This window comes from Culex pipiens, chromosome 3, assembly GCF_016801865.2.
Source record: "Culex pipiens pallens isolate TS chromosome 3, TS_CPP_V2, whole genome shotgun sequence".
NCBI lineage: Eukaryota > Metazoa > Arthropoda > Insecta > Diptera > Culicidae > Culex > Culex pipiens.
The window spans coordinates 84,520,088-84,539,327 of NC_068939.1; the positions used below are offsets into that span (position 1 = coordinate 84,520,088).

The 19,240-nt window shown below is 35.0% G+C and overlaps 1 protein-coding gene across 29 annotated transcripts in view; it reads left to right on the plus strand.

Annotated features, from left to right (window-relative positions):
- The window catches only part of LOC120418991 (glucose transporter type 1), a 443,089-nt gene that overhangs the window by 300,468 nt on the left and 123,381 nt on the right, over positions 1-19,240 (plus strand). For 27 of the 29 annotated variants that reach the window (XM_039581540.2, XM_039581537.2, XM_039581541.2 and 24 more), the window contains one exon: positions 6,544-6,850. The exons of 1 other annotated variant lie outside the window; for it this stretch is intronic. In XM_039581540.2, the coding sequence (XP_039437474.1) occupies positions 6,544-6,850 (307 nt within the window). Of the gene's footprint in view, positions 1-6,543; positions 6,851-17,027; positions 17,590-19,240 lie in introns of those variants that run through there. One more of the 29 variants, XM_039581549.2, reaches the window with a different exon arrangement.

The following is a 19,240-nucleotide window of genomic DNA, read 5'->3' on the forward strand; positions in this document are numbered from 1 at the left end:
CTAAACCTTGAATTTAATAATAGGATTTTTTCCTGGGACGGATCCTCGCCGTGCACGATTTTTTTAGATTTCTGAAAAAAGCGTTTTTCTAAAAGCAAACCTTAAACCTTTCTTTTGTAAGAAAGGCAAAAAACTGTTTTTTTAGTGTTTTGAAATGGGGGTATGAAATGATCGGAAATTTGCATTGATATCATAGTATTTTCGAAAATTTAATTTAATTTTATGTTTTAGCAATGAAGCAACCAACTTATTGAGGATTTCTCATACATTTCATTAGTAATAGCATTTTAAAACCTAATTTTTTTACGGAACAGGGAACAGAAATTAATTCCAGCGTGTCTGTAATGTTGCCTTATCAGCACTTTGACATTCAATTACAGTTCATTAAAAGCATTTTCACTTGAAATCGAGTATTAAATAACTCAATAAGAAGTGTCTATTCTATCAAATGCTTTGCAAATTTAGTTGTTTAAATAGTGAAATCAACAAATAGGAAGGAGTTAGGAGCAAGTGCTTAACCCACCAAACATACGAGAATTTCGCCTACGTATTTTCTAAAAAAAAAACTCAAAATGATTGGAAACTTCTCATTGATATCGATTGTAATGAGATATTTTTTTTTATTAAACAACTCAAAATTTTCACAAGCTACGTAATTTAGAAAAGTATACTTTTATTTTATGTCCAATTACTGGGAATTTCTAATAGATTTCCTAGTTGTATCATACTTTCATATTCTTAAAATTTTCACGAAAAAAAAAAATCAAATTGAAAGTTTTTGCTCATAATTGTTAAAAGTAACAGATTTTTTTTTTGAAAATACTCGCAATTTTTAACAAAACTGTGTATTAAAAAAGATATTGAAATATTATTTTTTGCCTATAATTTTAAGTTTTTTTAACCTTTTTGAGTATTTTCTATTAAATATGGTTTAAGAAACTCCCAATCATTTAATATCCGTATTACAAAAAAAAAATGTGTTCACTTTGAGTACTTAAAAAAACACTTTTAAAGTCTGAACTCGATTATCTGAAGTTTTTGAGAACGTGGATAATCAAATCATGAAGAATTTGACTTTTTGAACGCTATCTTGGATTTAAAATTTTCAAGTCAATTTAGAACATGTTGTGGTAAATTTGAACTCAACAATCCAAAAAAATATAAAAAAATATATATATTGGAGTCGAGTTTGCACTGTACTAGCGATTTTCATGAGAAATTTCCAATCATTTGATACCAATATTGCATAAAACTTTAAATTTGAGTTTTTTTTTTAATATTTTGTTTTGTTAACAAAAATCATTTTATGCTATTTCATGTTCCAAAACTAGTTAAATATGCTCATACAATCCCAGGGTGACCACTCAAGTCGAGAAATTGGGATAGTCCGAAAATAGTCGGGAATTCGCCAGAGTTCGCAGAAAAAGTCGAAAATTGTGATTTTTTGTGAAAAAGTCTGGAAAAATCTGGAATCCCAAGCATACTTGTTTGAAAATTATTTTCCAACCCTTGAATAATTTTGTAATATTTTGTACAATTTTCACATTAAATCCACTTAGTTCTTCTTTTAATAAAAAAAATAACATTAAAAATCTATTTTAGAACGAAAAGGTTATTTAAGACATTAATAATTCTAATAAAAAATGGGATGCATCTGACACAGATTTAAAGATTATTTTTTTACGAATCAATTTTCTTATTATTTTTGTTTTTTTTTTTAGAGGTGGAACATCAAATTTAATACAATAATAAAGTTAATGAATAGCCATGGTTTTTTTTTGTGGTAAATATTTTTGAATTGTTTAAATGTTTCCCTCGTACTTATTGTGATTATGGGTAAATTATTATAGGTAAAGCTTGATTTTCGGTTATTGGAAAATTTAAATATCGATTAAATTGGATTATCTTTGTTCGCTCTAAATGAAAAAAATAAAAACTTGTTTAATGTTTTGAAAACAAAACATATTAAGCGATCTTTGATTTGAACAAAATAAAATTAAGAATACATTTTAAACTCGGTTATCTTAAAATTCTTGCCAATTTACAGTTGAAACGAAATATCAAAAGCTATACGCTTGCCAACTTTGAAAACAAACATTGAAATTATAAGTATTGTTAAGCTTCCGGTTATCCCGGGACCGTGGTGTAGGGGTAAGCGTGATTGCCTCTCACCCAGTCGGCCTGGGTTCGATCCCAGAGATTTGTCTGATCACGCCTTCCGTCGGAAGGGAAGTAAATGTTGGTCCCGGACTAACCTAAAAAAGGTTAGGTCGTTAGCTCAGTCCAGGTGTAGGAGTCGTCTCCCTGGGTCCTGCCTCGGTGGAGTCGCTGGTAGGCAGTTGGACTAACAATCCAAAGGTCGTCAGTTCGAATCCCGGGGTGGATGGAAGCTTAGGTGTAAAAAGAGGTTTGCAATTGCCTCAACAATCAAGCCTTCGAACACCTAGTTTCGAGTAGGAATCTCGCAATCGAGAACGCCAAGGCAATGCTGTAGAGCGAATAATTTGATTTGATTAAGCTTCCGGTTGTTTTTCATAGGCTAATTGTTGCTATTTTTATTTTTTTTTAATTTGTGGTTATGTTTTTGTTTTTACGAAATTTGTCAATATTTTGATTTTTATGAATTATTTTTTTGTTTAAAACCAATAGATTATTAGATAAATGCCTATTATTTTAAGTTCTAGAAAGGTCGGAAAAACTCTGGCATTTAAAAATGAGATTTGAGTGATCACCCTGCAAATTGTTACTAGCTTACCATCTGAAGAGAAGGATTCGCAAAGGGCAATTTGCTTCCTGCTCAAAACAGTTCAATCTAGTATTGAAGTTTTCCTCTCAGTCTGGTCCACATCTAAATAATTCAACACCCAGCAGCTTGCTCGATTGCTTTCTTTCATCATCGGCAGGCCCAAGTGGTGGCCCAAGCCCAATTCCCAGAATTGTTGATGGGAGAGCCTCCCCAAAAAAAGCAGGCCTCCCCCTTAATCACGATCCCAAGAAACAACCGGCACCGGGATCTCTCTGGGAAAGAATTTTAATTTAAATTAGTAGCTCGAGCAGAAAATTCGACAATCTAAAATTTATAACATTTCATCCTTTTTTATTCTTCTTACTCCAGTTGGTGTCGATACTCTTGGGTCGAAACTCGAAAAGACCAGTGTGAGAAAGTGGGTGTGTGTGCTTCCAACTTTTCTTATCTATTTACAAATTCCGGACTGAAAGATTCAAACCTTTCCTCCCAATAGGTCCAAGAGTGTGTAGATTACTGAGGAGCTCTCTCGTCTATCATCGGGTTTACCGGGTCGTCCCGGTGTTTGTGTGTTGTGACCAGGGTCCTGTGAATAATCTTTGATTCCGGTTTGTCTGAGAATCACCCTTTCCGAAGGGGGTGAAATTTGATCCGATCTTCCGGAAGGAATTTTTCCGGCTGGGAAAATGCTTGATTTTTCCTGTACGTTGGGTGTAATTTGATGGGAATTTGAGTTGAGAGATGGTCTGTCGAATGTGCACTAGCTTCATCTTGTTTTAGTTTTACGGGATTGGAACGAACAATGAATATTTCATCTCATCAGGCAAGGTATCATTTTCAATTTGTTAAATTGGTAGTAATTTATATGCGCAATGTTTTACCATAAGCTAAAATCAAAAAGAATTCTTTTGAAAGAATCATTGCATAACTTTCCTAATATTAAAATAAGTGATGCTCTCACTTACTCACTAACTCACCTAATCACTTTCTCATTCACTTACTCAACTGCTCCCTTACTGACCCACTGAATAAATCAATCGAGCATCATATTGAGCATCACTTATTTTAACTCATTTACTCACTCGCTCAGCCGCTTTCACTCAATTTATCATTCACCAACTCACCCACCTGCTCAATCACTCACTCACTCAATCAATCACTCACTCACTCAATCGCTTACTTAATCAATCACTTAATCACTCTCGGACTTACTCACTTACTCATTTTTTCACTCACACACTCGCTCAATCACTCAATCACTTTCTCATTGACTCACTCACTCACTTACTGACCCACCCAATAAACTAGCCGTTAGTTTATGAAATTTGTTAATGACTCAGTCAGAGAGTGATTTGTAGTTTATTGAGTGGGTTTGTAAGTGAGTGAGTGAGTGAGTGAGTGTGTGACTGAAAAAGTGATTGAGTGAGTGTGTGAGTGAAAAAGTGAGTAAATGAGTAAGTGGATGAGTGAGTGAGTGAGTAGGTGAGATAGTCGGTGAATGAATAATTGAGTGAGTGGCTGAGCGAAGCTCTATTGATTTATTGAGTGGGTCAGTAAGGGAGTGGTTGATTAATTGAGTGAGTGAGTAAGTGAGTGAGTAAGTGAGTGAGTGAGAAAGTAGTTAAGTGATTGAGTGAGTGTGTGTGTAAGTGAGTTGGAAGTGAGTAAATGAGTAAGTCAGAGAGTGACTGAGTGGTTGATTAAGTAAGTAGACGAGTGATTGAGTGAGTCAGTAAGTTAGTAAGTGTGGGTGAGTCGGTGAATGACAAATTGAGTGAGAGGGGCTGAGCGATATAGTGAATAAATTAAGATAAGTGATGCTCCATTTGATTGATTAATTTATTGAGTGGGTCAGTAAGGGAGTGAGTGAGTGAGTGTATGAGAAAGCGATTGGGTAATTGATTGATTGATTAAGTGAGCGAGTGAGTACGTCAGAGAATGATTGAGTGATTGATTAAGTATGTGGATGATTGAGTGAGTGAGTAAGAGAGTATGTGGGTGAGTCGATGAATGAATAATTGAGTGAGTGGCTGAGTTAGTGAGTAAATTAGTTAAGATAAGTGATGCTCAATATGGTGCTCGATTGATTTATTGAGTGGGTCAGTAAGGGGATAGTTGAGTGAGTGAGTGATTGATTGATTAAGTAAGTGAATGAGTGAGTGAGTGAATGAGTGAGTAGGTGGGTGAGTCGGTGAATGATAAATTGAGTGAAAGGTACTGAGCGAGTGAGTAAATGAGTTAAGATAAGTGATGCTCAATTTGATGCTCGATTGATTTATTGAGTTGGTCAGTAAGGGAGTGATTGATTGATTGAGTGAGTGAGTGAGTTAGTAAGTGAGTAAATGAGTTAGTCAGAGAGTGATTGAGCGATTGATTAAGTAAGTGAATAAGTGAGTAAGTGAGTAGGTGGGTGAGTCGGTGAATGATAAGGTGAGTGAAAAGGACTGAGCAAGTGAGTAAATGAATTAAGATAAGTGAGTGAATTAGAAGGTGATTGAGTGATTGATTGATTGAGCGAGTGAGTGAGTGAGTGAGTGAGTGAGTGAGTGAGTGAGTGATTAAGTGAGTGAGTGAGTAAGTCAGAGAGTGATTGAGTGAGTGATTAAGTAAGTGGATGATTGAGTGAGTGAGTAAGTGAGTATGTGGGTGAGTCAGTGAATGGATAATTGAGTGAGTGGCTGAGCGAGTTAGTGAATGAATGAGTTAGTGAGTAAATAGGGAATAACTAAGTGAAGTCATCCAGTCAGCTAGTAAACGATTCATAGATTGCGTAAGTGAGTGAATGAGTGGGTCAACTTTCCAATACAAAGTCAAACCAAAATTCAAAATTTAATTGTTAGCAAACAACTTTTCTCCAGCTCACCCTTCTTGTTCATCTTTTATGAAACATTTCTACGAGGAAACTTCTAGCTCAACCGACTTTCCATTATCAATTTGGTTTTAGCCCACCTGCAAAATGTATTACCTCCACTCTCTCGCATTTCCCGTAAGCTATCTGATCCATCCATCCCAAGAAAAAGGATAATATTTAATCCTATCTATGCTCAACTACATCGTAGAGAAGCATCTGAGCAGAAACAGGGCTACGAGTTCTTCGTGTCCCGGGAAGCTAGCGAGAAGGATATTGCCAATGAAGCTCGAACCGATATTTGCTCCCGCAGGCACTAGCGCAAGATAAACGTCACAAGTTAGTTAGTTTCAACTTGGCTTATCGCTAGACACGAGACTTTAGTAGCAGGTTTAAGATAAGTAGATTATGTTTTTATTTGGGACTATTTTATTCGAGCGACTCGATCTAAAACAGGAAGTATGCTATCGAAAAATTTAGAAAGATTGTTTGAAAAATTCATCAATTTGCTCAACAACATCTACTTGTCTGTGACTAAACCCGAAGATGTTATTATTATTCCCGGCAAATCCTAATAGAAGAAAAAGGTCCGCAATATAGCAAACTTTCCCCGCTGGCTGAAAGGATGAAACATTCGACCTTTTCGCTTAGGCGAGCTGTTCTGGTTTGTTTCCTTAACCGAGGTGTGTGTGTACGTGGGTGAGCTTTACTTGCAAGCTTTCCACCTTCCTCACCTGGTAAGCATACAAATGAGCTGATAGTGATGTGTTGGCAGATCTTGGACGTATGACGTCCGAACATCGATCTTACAGGTTCGAAGATTATTAAATCAGACAAACTTGTTTTTTTGTTTAAATTATCTTGGTAAATACCTGAAGTTCGATCGATGTAATGCATTTTTTGTTTATAAAAGTTTAAATTATCTTACTCACCTCAATTCCTCCCGCAGTGTACCGTTCCCAATCGCTCGACTCGCAGCGCAGCAGTGGCGTAGACGATGGACGTTCGTCGTCCGCCCAGCAGCAGCACTCACAGCATCACCATCACTCACTGCAGCACTCGCAGCATTCGTCGTCGCAGCATCAGTACTCGCATCAGCCCAGCTGCCACTCCCAGTCGCAGTCCCGTGCCAGCTCCCTCAAGCGGTCCTCGTCGCGGTACATAAACTGCAACGACGGCACCGCCTCGATTGGCTCCCGGAAGAGCAACCGAAGCGATGGGGAGGACGAGGACTCCTTGCGTCAATTGCTTATCGAGTAAGTTGGCCCTAGTTCGATTGTTTTGAAAAAAAGAGATACTTTTTTGTTGTTATTGTTAATCGTTAATCACCACCACCATCCCAATCAATGTATTTCAGGAAACTCCATTTTGTCCCATCTCAACCTAAACTTGTTATTACAATCTACATCAAATTTATTGGACAAACAATTCATGAACAGATCATTCAAAACATTGCTTATTTGATTCATTAGACCAACAGTCAAATTATATGTTGCATCAAAAAAGCTCAAAGGTTTTAAATTGCTTTCAAAAAAAATAAGTCACGAGGAATAAACTATTTTCTTGTCTAATTTAAAAGAAATAAGCGTTTGGCAAAAATAATGTGGCAAAAAAACTTGTTTTACAGAAAGTTTTTTGGCAGAAACGACAGTTATTTGGTCAATCGTCCAAAATGGTTCTTTTTTAAATTATCAGATTCAGCTAGACGTCAAAGCAGCTTTTTTCATTTGGAAGAAATTAGATTGATCGAAACAATATTCAGCAGAAAGTGAAAAAGGCAGAACAATTTTTGCCCGAAAAGATCAATAGAATATTGCTTCTGCCGAAGATTGTACTTTGTTTACTTTCTTACTTCAATCAACTTGTTTGTTGCCAGATGACAAAATCTGCCTTTTGATTAGACAATCAATCACATGGTGAAATCCAGTCTGCAATCCGCTAAAATCACCGTCTCCTAGCGAAGCGAAGATGACAAAATCTGCCTTTTGACAATTGGCAGAACATTCATACCGGATGACATTTATTTCTTACAGACGATATTTAACCGATCATCGTTATCTGTCATACAGTCATTTGATAATCTGCCTGTCATTTCATTGAGGCCATCTATCGAATTCTAAATTTTGCCATTTGTACACAGAAAAAAAATCATGGTAATATTACATCTGGAAAGGGGTACATCTTTAATGTCAGAAAAAAGATGTAATTTTACCTCTGGAAATGTGTAATTTTACCACTTTTCTGGTGTAATGTCACTTTTTCAGTCTAAATTAAGGTAAAATTACATCATAAAAGAGGTAATATTCAACCTTCCAAAATTACAGCTTACAAATTTACATTATTTTTTTCTGTGTACCTTTCCGTCAAATGTTTTTTTTCACCAGATGACAATTTAAGTCGTTTGGCGATCTTCTGCGTAATTTTCTGGCATTTTTTTTCCATCCAAATTTAAATAAAAATTTTCGTTGCTAAGCGTTGATCAAAAAATGTTAAGCCAAAAGACATTACTTCTGGACAAAAAGAAGAAATGTCTCTAAAATTATCGGCAGAAAGTACATCAAAAAGCAAACATAGATATTTTATATGTTGTTAAGGGAAGAAATATTTTTATATGCCGGATAATTTTGCAATTGATCAGTTGGCATAGCGAACTTGCAGAAAATTGAAATAGAAATATTAGAAAAAGATTAAATTTTTTTGGCAGAACCTCGCACGGCAGTAATTGAACGTTTCTACCAAATGACAATTTCTGCCTTTTGCGTTCTGCCGCATGGTTATCTGCCATGCCTTTTCTTTTCAAATGAAATTTTCTACTGAACATCTTTCTGTCAAATGGTGTCAAATGCCTCTAGGCATGAATACACAGAAACATTCGGCAGATAAGAAGAAACGTAAAAAAAATTGGCAGAAAACTAATCAATAGCTTGGCAGACAGTACTTTTTGACATATTGTTAAGCAAAGAGTAGTGCATTGGCTTGAACATTTTTTTCTGCTGGATAGTTGTGTCAATTGATCAGTTGGCAAAGCAAATTGGCAGAAAAAATCTGTATAAAATTCTATAGCAGAAAAAGTGCCTTTTGTCAGCAAAATCTTAGGCAGAAAAAGGTCAATAAGCAGACTAAGGCATTTAACAGAATTTATCAGCCTGATCCATCTGTGCGGTTTGATTTTGTCATTGATGCCCTTCTGCCATATGTTTAATTCTGTCATTTCATTGAGGCTATTTTACTTTCTGAAAATTATAACTATCAGGAAATACGTCAAAAGGCAGACAGTATTTTTAACTTATTATTGAGGGAAGGCAGATTGAATGTCAAATTTCTGCCTTTTGGTGTTCTGCAGCATGGTTTTCTGTGATGTTTTCCTTTTTAAATGAAATTTTTACCAAACAATTTTACATCGAATGGCTCAACTCCTTGGCAAAAAATACAGAAACATTCGGCAGATAAGAAATGTCAGTAAAATCTTTTGAAACTGATCAGTAGGCAGACAGTATTTTTTGACATATTTTTATGTGAAGAACAGTGCATTTGCTAGATCATTTTTTTCTGCCGGCTAGTTGTGCCAATTGACTAGTTGACAGTGCGAATATATGGTCGAATGTTCGATCAGACGTTTTGACAGAATGACAATTGGCAGAGAAATAGTTATAAAAATATGTGGCTGAAAAAAGTGCCATTTGTCAGCAAAATCTCAGGCAGAAATGGTTAAAAAGTCAGACTGTGGTATTCGGCCGAATTCCACTTGGCAGAAATGGACCTTTTCTGCGAATAATTTGTTCCGTTCGGTTTTTCATTGTCTGTCATTTCTCCCGAATTAAGTTCTGCCATTTCATTACTGTCGTTTATTGTTTTGACAAATGACACAGTTTGCTATTTACCAGTTCTACCGAAAACTAATATTACCGCTCATACTTATCTCTCAGATGTTTTTTTTTCTTCTCTGACAAATGAAGGACTTAAAGGCAGAACATTCCTCATGGCAGAAATTGAAATTTTCTATCAAATTATTTTCTGCCTTTCATTTGATGATTTGATTTTCTGCCATTTCGTCCGAATTAAGTTCTGTCAAATGACCCGATCCTATTTGGTGATCTAATTTCTGCCGTTTTACGTTATGCTAAAGGCACTATCTGCCTATTTACTAATTCTACCGAAAACTTGAACTGCCACGCGTTCACAGCAAATTCTGATGTTCGTTTTCAGTTAATATTTACTGAAAATTGCACTACTGAAATTATCAGTTAGTTTTTCGTTGAACATCAGTTAAAATTTTTATGGAGCTTTCAAAGTTTGCTGAAATTTCAGCATGTTTTCATTTACAAGGAATTAATGTTGAACTTTTCTGTCAGATGTTTTTCTGCCAAATAAATTTTCGTCTGTTGTATGGCATTCTGCAACATTATTTCCTGCCAATCAGCTGTTCCCTTCTCAATTTTTTTCACTTTTTGCGAAATCATTATTTCCTAAAAAAAAAATCCTCAAAAATTATCGGCTTATATACTTTTCAAATATTGTGTTCAAAATTTAAATTTGCAGGAAAACTTTAATTTGACTGTTCAATTGGTTACTGAAACCTCTCCAATCATAAAGTTTCACTAGTATCTTCACCCTCACGACCTTCATCATTCATGACTGAGGCTTTCAAACTTTAAAAAGCATAAACCATAACTGTATAGACCTGTCATAATATTTTGTTTGGCCTGTTGTTTCCGTTCCTATACTCTCTCTCTCTCTCTCTCTCTCTCTCGTGTTCATCGTTAACAGAACAAAACTTTTGTCACGTTTCGATTCTGCTTTCATCCCTACTCTCAGTTCTGTTGAGCAGTTCATGTTTCATCCCTTCACCACTTCCCATCTATATCTAAATTTGTCTGTGTTTGTGTTAACCCCCAGGAAGAAAAAGAAAACTGTGTCTGTCCAAAAATAGAAAAATAAAAACGCCTCGTTTCAAACTGTGGAGACTAAACCCTCAAGTGGCCAGTTTCCACCCTTCTCAGCTAATCATTCAGCAGCACTGCCCACTCCCCCTAGTTGTTGTATCTTTTCCTTTTCTCTCTGTTTCTAACTGTCAGATTCCTGTGTTGTGGCCCAACTTGTGGGTGGATGATGTTTTATGTTGACGTTGAATGTCTGCAAAGTTTTGTCTGCAACATTTTGAGTGAGTCCCTATCGCACAGAGGGGTTTCTTCCTTCTTTTTCAAGGGTTAGGAATAATTTGGATTGTTGAATCTAAGTAGTTGTACGAAAAATGTTGGTTGGATTTTTTTATGTTTCTTTCAAATCTTGTGAGTATGATGACAAAATGTTGCTTATTAGAAACAATTGTAACATAAAAATCATTATGAATACAAAATTAATCCTAATATGTTCAATTTATAAAAAGGCATTGACGCATCGATTTTTTTTTCAATTCATCGAAAGATAACAAATTCAGTCAGTCGATTGTTGAATAAAGCGTTTATCCAGTATTGCTACTTATAAAACCATTGAATTTTAAGCAACCCCCTCAACATCGTGCACGTTTTTCGTGTCAAATATGAGATTCACTGAAAAGTTCGCATACCTGATCAGGTGTTAGCATAAGCACGAAACTATCCCAGACGACAACCTTATGAATTACAATTGGTTTATTATGCTAAACAAAAAAAAACAAAACCATTCAGCTTTGCTCGAGGCTTAAAATGAAGAAAATGTTTTCCAGTTTACATGCAAAGTATTGCAAAATTAGATTTCCGAATCGAAAACTTGAAGTTCAACATGATAAAAAGAAACATCACCTTCAGGGAAAATGAAACGGGAAATTAAATCTGTTGTACCTTTCTGTGATCTCGAACATCGTGGTTCCAATGATTGGATTGAAAACATGATGAAAACGATGATTAGATTTAGTACTTAGAAAACAGTCTTTGATAAATTTCTAGTTCTGCTCCACAAACGAGTTCTGGAAAAATATAGCCACATGAATAAAAAAAACAAGCAAACGCTCCAATCCAACAAACATTGATAACCAGTTTAGCCTCATGCCTCGGCGAATATTTGCAAGGACTTCTGCCCGGCGCTGCTGGTCTGGCCAATCTGAGGGTGAAAAAATCCAATAGCAAACCAATGTCCATCCAATCAGGATTGACCCCGTTCCTCCCCGTTTCCTCAAACCCCCCCCGCAAAACTCAGAAACAAAACTTTAGCCTGTGACGGACTGGCTGGTGCGATGCAAAATCTATTGTCAATATTGAAGCTGTCGCTCGACTGGACTGGAACCCTGGTTAACAGACCGGTTCTTTCTGGGTGCTGGGCATTGCCTTCGGCACCAGGGAACGCACATTCGAATTCAGACTCACATACACATTCCGAGATGGACTTGGGTAATTTAATTTGGGTTTTCAACTATTTTTATGTTTAGAGCCGGTCGATGCACGAGGGGAAAATCTGGAGAAATGTGTCTGATTTTTTGCCCATATTTTGCAAAGTAAAATACCCTTTACCCTTTTTCAAGCTATTTCTATTATCGGCCTATCAGCACTTTGATATTGAATTACAGCTTTCATAAAGTGTTTTTGACTGTTCCAAAGTAATAAATAGCTCAAATAGTGTGCAGTGAGCAAGCAACTCTCCATTGTTTATACACCTGAAAATGTTGATTTAATAGCGGAAAACGGCAAAAGTGATGAGAATTGGTCGAACGGCTTAGAGTGATTAAAATGGGTATATTTCCCCTACAATTAAAATACGTACGGAATAGTTTTGTAGCACACTGACCATGGTAGAGAAGTGTTCAATGTACCTCAAGAAGAACTTTTCATAAAATTTTGAAAAGTTTAAAAGTTAGTTAAGAAAATGTTGATGAAAATCATTATTTTAAACTTCTCAAAGTGTCATGATATTCTCAATGAACATGATTTGTAATCGGAAAACGGAATGAATTTCCGGATCCTTTGGACAATTTTCCACTAGGAGAAAAAATTGTAAACACAATTAAAAAAAATCTCCAAATTTATAGGCAATGTGGAAACTTGTGATTCGTGCTTCGAATTCAGTATAAAATGCAATATAAATCGATAATTTCATTAAAAAAAAACTAGTTTTAACAAATTTCAGGTGAAATTTCGACTTTTTAAAAAAATTACCTAAAATTTATATGTATTTTGTTAAACAGCTTATAAACTTTGTTAACTATACATAAACATTGTTTTTATTTCTTAAAAACTATATCAGCTACTTTAGTGATGGTACATTTAACGTACAAATTAAGTTTGAACATCTTAAATATGATTTAAACAAGAAAAACTATGACTATCAAAGTTACCCCGGAATTTAAACTAAGAGTTTTCAACGTAACTATTTTGCTAAACACTATCGAAAAAACTTTTCCCAAAATAGTGCATGGACTTTGTGTGGCCTACTCTAGTACATGTTTTAAAAATAATAATCTTGAGAAAAACCTTACCTATTGGAAACTATTCCAAAAACAAATTGAAATTCTATCAAAGTCCCCCCGGTTTACGTTACTTTGATTTAAAAACAAAAATATTGTGAAAATTCTTCGGATACAATATGGACAAAAAAAATTAACAAAAATTGAGCAAGTGTTCTGAAGCTGACAAAGAAGTTTACAGTATGTTTAAAAAAATATTGTAAATAAATTTAAAGAAATTAAACTTCTTCTAAGAATGCTGACAAAAAAAATAAAAATAAAACAGGATTATATAATCTGATTAAAAAATTGTTTCAAAGGAAATAAATACTATTTATTAACTCTTCGCAGTAAATATAAACATGATTAGGGCCCGTGCAGATAGTTTACCCTCTTCGTGGAATTTAATCCGGCCAGATTTGTAAACGTAATTATGATATTTGGTTCATATTTTTGTTATTCAATAACCTATTTAACAGATCTTCTTTTAAAAATGTTTGCAAGCATAAAGGTTTAGGTTAAATCTAACGTAACATTACAATCGGATGGGCTTTTTTAAGCTAGCTTCAAATTTACCTCAAAAATGTTATCTTCGAATTCTTATCATCGTTTTCGGAATCCAACATTTTCTGCAATGAAAAATCTAATTATTTTGAAAGTGTGCTTTACGTATCATCTCATCATACCGAAACAAATTTAGTTTTACAATTTATGATATGATACGATTTTTTGAGCGGAGAGTGGAGCGGTTGTCTTGAGGCACGTTATGTTAAAGTTTTTTTCCTTATCGTACGGATTTTCAACCCTTTCCAGGATTTTAAACAGGTTGGATTTTTATACGTTTTTTTTATATATAATTAACATTCGTACCAAATTTATGATAGTTATACATTTTTTTCAAAAATTAAATGGGTTTTTTCTTAGGCCTGATAAGACTTTTTTATTTAACTGTCAGTTTTATTTCAATTTGACGTTTAGTGTAGTTTTCCGGGTTTGCCTCAGTAAAAAGTTGATTATCAATTGTTCTTTTCAAATTCCTTTTAAAACAATTTTGCCCTATAACAAAATTTGACTGAATGAAAAAAACATGGCAGTGTCCTTTGGAGTACAGTTAGTTGAGATGATTTTCCTGCTGATCAACAGCTTGTGCCGAAATAATGCACTTAAAACTTCTGGTCAAGTTATGATTAAATTTATTAGAGAAATGGATTTGAAATTAATCTAAAAAAGCCATGATTTTAGCTTAGAATAAAAAAAAAGTGTTCAAAATCGCATTCCAGTTGTTTTACAATCATTAGTTTCGAAAATATCAAAGTAGGAGAAATTCTTGATGTTTGGCCGATTCAGCACGCGCTCCTAACTTCATTCAATTTGGTGATTTACACTATTTAAACAACTTATCTGGTAAAACTGTTGATAGAAACTTGTTTGCTCACTTCCTTTTTAGCTATTTATCACTCGATTTTGGTTGACAACGCTTTTATGAGCTGTAATTGAACGTAAAGGTGCTAATATGCACCCAAAGGAAAAATATATCTCAAAATCTGCAACAGTGGATTTGCTGCAGAAAATGTCACATTTTATAACATTTTTTGCAGCAAGCCCGTAGATCATTTTTGCCCGCGTGTAAACATTTCAGCGATCTGCAGTTCTCACCAACACATATAATGCTGGCTCGTCCGCGAGCAACACTCCAAAGAGAAGAATATGTTTGTGCTCTTTCTCTCACATTTCATCAAGCGTCCATGGCGCGGTGGTAGCGTGTCGGATCATTAACCAAGAAGTTGGTGGTTCAATCCTCGTTCTGTTAAGGTTTGTTTTTTGTGAAATACAACCAAAAAGCCATCGGTAATGTCGATAATTGTCGGTAACGGGCAAAAATGTCATACCCCTATATCGCAAAAAATGCATGAGGACAGTTTTCATGCAAATTCTGATATACTTTCATGCCACCATGCATCACAATCATGCGACCGCCGGTTGGGTGTGGCAACATTAGAGGTACGATGGAGTTAGTTGCTGTTCCTTTGGTATTTTATAAAAATTTAAAATATTTTCAAGATCCCATGCATGCTAAATATGATTTTCGGAGTAGATAAAAAAACGTCTTAGATTTTTTCCAGGTGATTAAACTTGTCAAAGTTGTCTTTTTCGTAAGGTAATATTATTACAACATTTATTGTAAAAAAAACTATCATTTGTGCTAATTTAGCCTACAATTAGCAATCAGAATGATTCTATCGTTGTTATTTTCTGACGGTGTATAAGAAATTCCTCATCAATTCCACATTTTCGTAACTAGTTTATGTGGCTGAGCTTTGTATGCCCTGGAACTTTCCGGGCCGACATGATCGACAGCCTTCTGTGGAGGTTTGTCAATAGTTGGTCCTGTATGGACAATCGTTGCTCTGGGGGGAAGACTTGAGGAATGTTTCCAAACTGTGTGCTGTGTTTGTCGTTATATGAATGCAAAAACTCAGAATTGAATTGCAATTTTAGAGAACAAAACTTGTACTATTGCATTGACTGTTTTTTTGTTATCAGCCAAAATCAGTAACAGCAACGTATTAATCATCGCCGCCCGAAAGTAAACAGCTCAATAAAGCTAACATCAACCGAGTCAATTAGCTGATTGGACTATCGCCAATTAGATGCTGTCGCTTCGCAAGGTTTATGCCCTTTCGGCAACAAAGTCACAGCACATTTCAGCATTACTTGGGAAAGTTTTGGAGCCATTTTTGCACATTTTCGTAACATTACTTTCCGTCAGTTCCACATAAACTATTACTCCAGTCGGAAATTAAGCTCCGAAATGATTGAATTAACTTTAATTGCCTGCAAGTTTCACGTCTTGCTCACTTCCACTCGCAAGAGTACAGTTACGCTATCTGATTGAAAGAAACGAGCGATAAAAGATTGCTAGTCGGCGAATGAAAAAACCAAACGAAACGTAACGACGCGGCATACTAATAATAAAGCAATTTTCATGATTTATTCTGCATAATTGTTAATTAACTTCCTGTTGGCAAGCTGTTTTTTTTTCCTTTTGGCAGCGAAAACCTTCATTGAAATCGTCCAATCGTTGGTAATTTAGCACCCTTTCCTTATGGTGGAATTTTTTTCTGACAAATTTTATGAAATTTTTTATTATTAATAAATTGGAGAAAGTTGTGTAAATTTTTGAAGGCTAATATCGGAAAAAAATCGAGATCGAAGATCGATTTTCGATATCGACACTTGTTTTATTGGTGAACTTTTTTGAGAATGAAGCTTTCGGATGGCCTAAAATAGGTACATCTGTCCTAGAGCGATTGTGTAATGAATTTTTGATGACTTCATGATAGAAGCATCGAAAAAGGAAGCTATTCGCCGGTGATCAAAATTCACTACTGCCAACATGACGGCCAACATCATATTCGTAACGGTTATGATTACGAGTTCGATTCGTCGAAAGGCTGAGTACATGACTTGATGCTCTAATTGAGTGCACTAAAGATGTTGCTGTTGTGTGGAAATAACATTTTAGTATTATTTGGATGCTCGTTGAAATAAGTTTCAGCAAATCATAAATAACTATAATGATGATTTCAGTGTGCGAAGCAAGAAAATCCAGCCAGCATTTTCGTACCCAACCAAATAATGTTAGAAGTCAACCAAACCCAACTTATTTATTGTCCTGAATGTTTATGCTTTAATTGTGAATGCTTGTTCTAAGCCTCAACAGATTCCCTTTCTGAAATATGTGTTATTCTTTTGAATAGCATCACTTGAACTACTAAAAAATTTCAAGAAAAAGTAAACGAATATTTTTAATATTTTCTTGCAAAATTTCCCACTTTATGCCAACAGGCTGTCCCCACCACCCCAACCAAAACCAATCCCCTACCCCCTATCTTTTTTCCCGTAGCAATTTCCACACCTTATTGATTGGAACTTTTTCTCTCTATTCTACTGTATAGCTTCGAAATAGCCGTAATAGTGCAACGAGGAGGAAAATTGATTTTCTAATTTAGTGTGCGCTTGCAAGTGTGAGGCAAGCCCAGATAAAAAAAAAGACAAACGAGGAGGAGGAGGCAAATTTTCTCATTTGAGAGAGCCGAAAAAAAAGTCTAACGAAATTCGATAGTGTAGTAATCAGGATTGAGAGAAAAACGAACGAAAACAAACACACGAAACAGAAAACAAGGGCCAATTGGAACAGATTTTCCCCCCTTCTTCCCTCTCTCTTTCTCTCATCACTCACAACCACACACATATACGCATGACCCCTCATCTTCTCTGTCTTTCCGATGCCAAGAAGAAACCCAAAGAAAACGACAACCACTGCTACAAGACTCGGCTAAAATTGGTTCCCAAATTTGGAGAGGAAAAGCGCGGCAAAAACCCCTGAAACGTAGTTAAAACCAAAAGAAGTAGAAAAGCCAATCTTTTTTAAAATCGCGAGAAGGATTTGATCCAGTTTTAAAAACGGAAAACAAAACGTAATATTAAACAGAAATAACCATACACACACACCCTTACAAGAAGGAAGAAGGAACTAGAAAAGTATTTCAAAATGTCGTACGGTGATATTTCCTACGGGTAAGTAACAGAGCGTGTGTTGAACCTTTTTTTGTGCCCTCCCTCGGAACAATCCCCCCTACTCTTACACACAGGAAAATACACTTTTTCCCCTTCTTTTTTTATTCATTTCTCCGAATCCCTATCCTTAGCTGTTGTTTTCCTATCCTTAAAAACAAAACTCTTGGAAATCAGAGCAAAAACAGAGAAAGACAAAAGTTTGGCGCCACTGCTTCGGGCGAAGTGAACAATTAACGCTAAAAATTATGTTTGAAAGTAATAGTGCTTTCCTTTCGTAGTAGGCCAAAATTTAATGTATTTATTTACTTTAATGTTGGTTGTTCAAACATTGTACCGATTTGATTTTGGATAGATAAGTTTTCAATGATCTTAAAAACAAGTAAATCTTTTTATTTTTGAAGAATACAAAATACATTCTTTCTATGTAATAAAAATCCAGCTGTGTATTTTTAGCAAATCATCCTAATCTCATAATTTATAATAGTCCAAAGAAGTATTTTTTTAACTCTGGTCATAATTTCTATCAGCAAGTCTTAAAATTTTTCCAACAAAGAGTTTTTAAAAAGTTACAATGATTTTGAAAAAAAAATGAACATTTAAAGTTTGCCTCAAAGTCTAAAAGAAGTTAAAGAAAAACGAAGAAAAAGTAAATGTACAGTTATGGTTCTGTTTAGCAGTTTGGGAAACTATGATATTTTTAACTTGAAGTTGCTTACAAAAAAAAATTGAAAATCAAATGAAAACATTTTAAGAATGCAACAATTCCAATGCATTTGTAAAAATCAAACTTAATTTCAGAGTTTTAATGAAAAGCTCATCGTTCAATGATAATTTAATCTTTTTCAGAAGCTGGTAAACTCAGTTATTTTGGCGTTTTAGATAAATATTATTTTTTATTTAATTTTTTGACTCTGTATTTTTTGGAATTAAATCTTTCTAATGATGTTTTTCAAGAAAGTATCAGACTAGCCTCTCTGAAGAAAGTAGAAAGGGTTTTTTTTTATCATTTAATTTGTTTGTCATCTGAATACTCTGTACATAGGAATAAATGAGAATGAATGAAAATGATTTTCTCAAAACGATGTTAGTTTTATAACAAATTTGCACAGTACACACTGCAGTGATCCAGAATGCAAAAATAAGTGCATGCATTTTTTCAATATTGCATCACCGCCATTTTGGCCGCCATCTTGGATTTTTTAATAACTTTAGAGTAGCTTAGGGGTTATGTTTAAGCTCGACAATCAAAAATAAGACAACAAAAAAAACTTTGTGATTCGATTACCTGAAGTGAAATTTTTCCAAGGGAGCGTTCTTTTATTACGTAACGCAAAAATTCGGACCTTTAGACCCCCTCCCCCCCCCCTTTTAACAAACTTCCATACAAATTTTAAAAAAATTGTATGGAGCGTAACACGGCCTTTCTTTTGCGTCTAGGACAGCTAAAATCGGATAAAATGGCGCGGAGATATGATTTTTTTTTTAAAAGCGGTTTTTTGTGAAAATCGTCGAAAATTGCCATTTTTCGGACCACCCTTACAAGGCGTAGGTCACCCTAATGGCCAAACAAAAAAATACGGGTCTAATTATTTCGGCCAAGGATCCCCGAGAAAAATTTTGAGCCCGATCGGAGAACTTTTTTTCGAATCAT